Consider the following 6,627-nt stretch of genomic DNA (forward strand, 5'->3'; position numbering starts at 1 on the left):
ATGGACTGGTGCGTGACTACTATTCGGGAGTGCGAGGTTCGAGTCTCTGTGCATGAAACACCAAAATTTTTTCTAGTAGCGGTCGCTCCTCGGCAGGCAACGGGAAACTGAGAGTATTTCTGCCTTGTAGGTCCTTCCAATTATTGAACAACATCAAGACGCATGCCACAAATAGGAGGAGGAGCTCATCCAAACACCTAATAGAAGTGTACGCGCTAATTATTTATTTCTTATGATGAGTTTCTAGACTCGTTTTATTGGTAATTTGTAAACACTACATTTGGTTTGACTTTATAAAAACTTGAATTTTAAACCTTTCTGGGTTCACGTGCATACATGGTGCGTATAACGGCAAATCCCTTATAACTTATTTGAAGCATCTGCAAAAAAAAATATTTTTTTTTTAATTCTTAAATCACATAAAGTTCAACTAGACGGTACCCACACCCGTCATCGTAGACATAGTGACAGTAACTAAGGAAGTAGCTTGCAACTTGGCTGGTTTTTGGGCGCGTTGCATTATTAGTAATATAATTTTTTTATAACGCAAATCAGCATCATACCAATTGCGATTGTAAACCGCTTGGCTGATATTTTCACTCTAAAAGCGTTAAAGAGAGAAAGGGGGAGAGAGAGAGGAAGCTAGATAGATAAAATTTATTATTTATAGAAAAATATTAACTACCGCCTCTAAAACTCCCTGTGCATAATAGCATATGAGAAAAATTTGCACCCACGAACAGAAGAAAAAGAACACCAACATCAGTAACGAATCAATGCTGGCGCCAATGGTGATGTGAAAGAGCACAAAACAGATGATCAGCACGGTGAAGGTAAAACTGATGAACAATGAAATGCCAAAAATTTCATTAAACTCCTGTGAGAGTCTAAAAATAAGAAATTTACACAGCAAACTGTTGAAAAAGTCAAATATGTTCACTCACTTCAAAACCATCTGATGTTTGACGATAATGTCACGCAGGAACTGCAAATCCCTCGCACTGCACGCCAAAGCACTTTTCTTGTGCTTCTTCTCGGTATCACTTCCCAAACCCGCTGCATGCGTTTCAAGTTGCCTGGCCAGTCGGCGGTAGTGCATAATTAGTTGCACAGCTACAGCACTCAGGAGCAAATCATTGGCCAATTGCCCGGAGAAAGACGCCTGTCCGGCACCCATTTGATGGATCAGCATCGGATAGAAGCGCCAATTACCACGCCAATCAAATGGCATCCAACAATAATAGGGCAACTCCATGATCACTTCACGTATCCCCAACCAAAAGTCATTAATGAGATAGTTGAGCAGCGGAAAGAGATTATAGCTCCAGACTAACACTTCGTGCAGCAAAATAAAAGCATAAGCAAATCGTTTATAACGTTGCAGCTCACCTTTCACATTGTACAACTGCTGCTCGGCCAAAGTTTTGGGATACAGCGCGTACAGATCACGCATTAAGGCGCCAATACGTGCACGTTGACTCCAGATGCTAAAAACTTTTATGTCACTGACTATGACGAAGCCCATAAATGAAGTGAGCTTAGTCGCCTCCTCGAAGTTCTTATTGTTTGCGAAGGCTAAAAGTATATACATAAACTCGCTCAGCAAACATATATTTTTATTGGTAATTACGATGATGAAATATATTTTTTGCAATAAGCGGCGTAATCGTAAAGCCCTTTTCGTTGGTTGCACGCCCACTTTCTCGTAGGCATCCAAGCCAAAGCTGGCGTAGAATATATTGGCTAGATAGTTGAAGCTTTCGAAATGGACAGGATGGTCAGGATGTTCAGGCATTGCGACTGATTATGCGTGCAGCGCAGATGAGCTCCCGGGTATATATGGGTGCGTGAGCACTTAAGTGTGCTTACATTTTTAAACGGAAGTATATTCACGTGGCATAATTGAAATAATTTGCGCATAATTGTTTACACTTGGAAAATTTTTGAAGACAGAGATAAGCATTTGATTTTAAGTAATTCATTAACGTAAGTAGGGCAACTTCCGCAGAAGTAGGCTTAAAAATAGACATTGCCATAATAAAGATGATGCGTGTAAACTCTAACTATTCCAAGTCAGTAACGTTGAGCTCCTTTTGCTAATGTTGGCTCAAAAGATGGCATCGAAAACCGTATAAAAAAAAGGAGGCAAACTTTCGGTGAAGAAAATTTTGTGTGGAACTCCACAATTATCGCGCGGCGCACAAAAATAAAAATATTTAATTTCAACGTGAAGTCCGCTCTTAGGTACGGTTTCGAAATCTGGAACCTTGCAGCCTCTGAGCTCCAATCGCTGCAGGTTTTCACCATTCGTTGTATCCGCAATATGGATTTATGTAGGAGGCGCAAAATAAATCATGCAATTTATGTTTTTGGATAACTTTTTCACTAAATAAAAAGTTGGTTACGAGTCCATTGCTTGTTCGTTGTATATTGCAGCTGTCTACACGTACGACGCCATTTGCAAAAATTATAAGTCTTCCGAAAGGGTGATTAATTTTGCGCCAGCTATTATATTATATTATGTATGCATGTGCACATATAAGGAACTCCGAACTGGCACTGCTACATAATGGCAATATTAGTCACCCATTCACCACCAAAGCAGGCGTAAGGTAAGATTGTGACCCATCTCGCCTCCTGTCCCTTTCTCAACGCCATCGTCCTAGACGACGTCATTAGCCGATTGATCCTGCACAACAGAGGCATCGTAGAGGGTTTCACTAGACATCTTGAGTACTTGGACTTTGCCGATGACGTCTGCCTCAAACTCACTGAGATGCGAGCGGAGACGGACAGACTAGTAACGGTGGAGGTCAACATCGCCAAGACCAAAGCTACGAGAGTCCACCTGAATAAAGCAAGAAATAAAATGTCTGATGGAAGTCTGGTGAAATTTGTCGAAAGCTGCTCGGCCAGCTCGGCTGCATTATCGCGGCAAACGGCGGAGCAGATGAAGATGTCAACTGCAGGCTAAACCAAGCAAGGGCGGCGTACGGGCAAATGCAAACAGCCCATGTGTGAAATCAGTATTGTTGTACGGAAGTACACAAAAGCTACAATCTTTTGTCAACAAATGCCTTCGCATCATTTGTAGAATATTCTGGCCGAACTCCGTCAGCAACGACGCGTTGTGAAGATTAATGAATGAGAAACCCGTGCATAAACGCTTAGAAAACCACCAGATAGCATCACGAGATTGGTACTGGACTGTAACCCGCAAGGGAGCAGAGGTCCCCAGAGATCCACTAAACTATACAAAAATGTTGAAATATCTAAGATCTAAAATCTATTCGAACTGATCTGTATATATCCACGCACATATCATTTAGTCAATTTAGTTTGTGCAAGCTGATCATTTTTGTAATCAAACAAACTCATAGACAATGGTATTTATAGCCCAATAACATCAGAGATACGAACGGGAATTTAATTTTACCATGTAAAAAGGGGGCGTGGTCTTTATCTGACCTCAATAGTATTTATGTCGGATCTAAATGGAATGTTTTAAGTTTAAGCTTAAACTAGCCACTTATGAGATTCATGCGATGAGGAGCCAAGAAGCATTTATACGAAAAAGGGTGTGACATTGTCTATTTTCCAATTTTTTTCTTTCATATTTCTCTTCGTATATTATCTATTCTTTTTTCGGGCTTATCACTTCTATACAATTTAAATAATTTTACTACATTTATGACACAGTTACCACCTTCTGATGTTTTTTGCTTTTAAAATTTACCGTTATATGGGAGGTAGGCGTGGTTATCGATCGATTTTGTCTATTCTTAATATAAACTTATTTGCTTGATTAATTAAATTGCTGAAATTCGCAAAACGATCTAAACTTTGATCTCAATAAATAGAAAATGGGTGAGAATTTGTATTGTACGATCTCAATAATATTCATGTCATATTTGAACCCACAATTGGTCCACAATTGTTTCGAAAACCTGCACAGTATTTCTTCACATAACTAATGGGAATTTTGTTGTTTAGTTTTTGTTTTATTAAATAATTCTAATATAATTTAAAACAATTTTTTTAACTTTTTTTACTTGTATTTTTGTGTTTTGGGTAAATAATTTATACCAAAGATGAGTAATTTTGCTATATATTTTTTTCTTTTATTTAGTGTTCGCAGTTTTACGTAGGAGGGGACGTGGTTATGACCAATAAATAGCGAGGGAGCATTAATTTTTAAAGCCTAACCGAATCGAATTGTCTGGGCCTAGCTTTAGGTATGAAAATCACTTAACTTAGTTTCAATTTGATGATATGTCGACAATAAGTAGACTTGCTAATATTCTGACGACTATACGAGATGTTAAGATAATATGATACAGTTTTATTTGGACCTACCCACTAGACCTCTTGCTCCTTGTTAGAGCATATTGCTAATGAAAAAAGTTTGCCTTGGGATATTCTCAAAAACACAGTCCACAAATATGAGTCTTGCAGAGGCTTACTGGTTGCTTCCGAAGAGTCAGCACATGCCCGACCTGCTTGTGTGCTTGGCCGTTAGAATGGTACAGCTTGAAGGCCTTCTGAAGGCAATACACTTTAGACTGGAAATATGTGCTGCTACCAAAATGCTTTCGCCACGCGCCTCACTTAGAACTTCTGAGCATTAGATTATAAACAGTTGCCGCAGGCTTATAGGTAGGTCAAATACATTCCATCAAGGAACCTTCAGAATTTTTCGATCTTCAATAGGCAGCTTTCTTTAAAAGTTACTTTTGCGATATTTTTGGATTACCTGGTATTGACTTGATGGCATGAATGAATTTCGTAATTAAAATCATATACTGACCAAATATATTCCCTAGCACGAAAGAGCCTGGCACAGGTGAAATGGTTGAAGCTCCAGACTGGCGCCCTCTATGTTATTAACACTAAACTTTGCAGTGATCGCAATGACATTTGAAAATTTACTGGTCTCTACTGAAGTCTTTTCCTGAATGAACAGTTATGCTAAGTTTTCTTCCATACTTCTTCGATTCAAAGCTTTTCAAGAACACATTTTTGTTTATCGTATATTTTTTTGTCTTAATTTTGAACAGTGTAATCGTAAGAGGTAAGAGCCATGGACGCAATATACGGATATTAAAAAATAAATACCTATTTAATGGCGATAAATGGAGCAATTAATAGGCACGCACGAAACTTTAAAAGCGTACCTTAAATGTCAGTACAGTAAACACAAGTCAAGGGAAAATGTGGAATTAAATTTTAAGTGCAATGAAAGATGGCCCATAACTATGTACTTTTTGAAGTGATTATTACCTGTTTATTCCACGAGAGTGTCAACCGGATCGGATCTGTACGATTCTACCCGACATATCCCAGTTCATACCATAGAAAAGTTAGTTTCTAGCTGATGCTTTCCATTTCAATTCAACCGGGCTATTCGGGTCATGTTCTTCGATTTCGATGTAACTCAAATATGTTGCTCTCTGGTCAAAATAATGAGACACGTATTTTTTTGTTCGCCCGAAAAAATTTTTTTTCAAGATTTATATTTTTAAATGCTCATAACTTAGTCAAAAATGAACCGATTTGAATGATTCATCAAGAAACAATTTCACAAAAATAGTGGAAGATTTTTTATTTTGCAAAAAACAAAAAGTGCGAAACAGGTTTTTACTCAAAAATTCATTACTAAAAACAACTCATTTTAGCTACTGGGCATTCAGCTCAATTGAAGTTTGAGGTGTTCTCTTGATTTGGAAAAAGTTAAAACAAAAAAATACACTTTTTGAAATATTGAATTTCGAAAAAATTTCGAATTTTTTTGTTTTTGCAAAATAAAAAATGTTCAACTACTTTTTTGCAATTGTTTCTACATGAAATCGCTCGTGAAAGTAATGACGATCATTTTGAACCCAGAATCATTAAAATCGGTTCATTTTTGACTAAGTTATGAGCATTTAAAAAAAATGTTCTTATATATTTAAAAAAAATCGATTTTGAGCCGAAAAACAAAATTGCCGAAGAACCTGACCCGAATAGCCCGGTTGAATTGAAATGGAAAGCACCAGCTGTGTGAATAAATATTTGAATTATGTCTATAAGTTTAGGTTTACTTTGGGTAGCCTTTGTTATTTATGAATAGTTCACTTTAAACTAGATTTATCTGTAATGAGGATTGAGGATAAGTGGTTTTAGGCAATTAAGGATAGGCATGTGTAATTATAATATGATTAGAAGCAAGGAAAAAAAAGTAAAAATCAAATTAGATAATGACTTAATAATTTTGTAAAACAATGTGACATTTCATACCACTCCCGTAGTCACTCACCAGTTCCTTCAGTCAAGGGCGCCTTTCAAATGGCTTTGATATCTGGGCGTCTAAAGACGAATAGGCGCGAACACCCACCGACTCCATTTTAGGCAGCTCCTGTGGTATTAAGCGCAAAACCTCTTACTGAGGGCGTATTAATGCGTCTTAAGTGGCTCACATACGCCTTCTAGTGATAATACAGGGTGGGCCATATAGCGTTTGCTTTTTGAATCACCTATTTTTGTGAGAATGGCGTTCATAATTTACTTAAAGGTTTGACATTTACGAAATGGGACGCTATACGCTTGAAAAAAATTGGGAAATATTGAAAACCTATTTCCAAAGTGGTG

At 37.6% G+C, this 6,627-nt stretch overlaps 1 protein-coding gene across 1 annotated transcript; it reads right to left on the minus strand.

Annotated features, from left to right (window-relative positions):
* Positions 1-308: 308 nt before the first annotated feature.
* On the minus strand, positions 309-1,795 carry LOC129253110 (putative odorant receptor 85d). The gene is made up of 3 exons (XM_054891364.1): positions 1,029-1,795; positions 446-599; positions 309-380 (listed from the first exon to the last, which is right to left on the minus strand). The coding sequence occupies exons 1-3, from the start codon at positions 1,793-1,795 to the stop codon at positions 309-311; spliced, it is 993 nt and encodes a 330-aa protein (XP_054747339.1).
* Between the last annotated feature and the right edge of the window lie 4,832 nt (positions 1,796-6,627).

The sequence above is a fragment of the Anastrepha obliqua genome, chromosome 1 (assembly GCF_027943255.1).
Source record: "Anastrepha obliqua isolate idAnaObli1 chromosome 1, idAnaObli1_1.0, whole genome shotgun sequence".
NCBI classification, from domain to species: Eukaryota; Metazoa; Arthropoda; class Insecta; order Diptera; family Tephritidae; genus Anastrepha; species Anastrepha obliqua.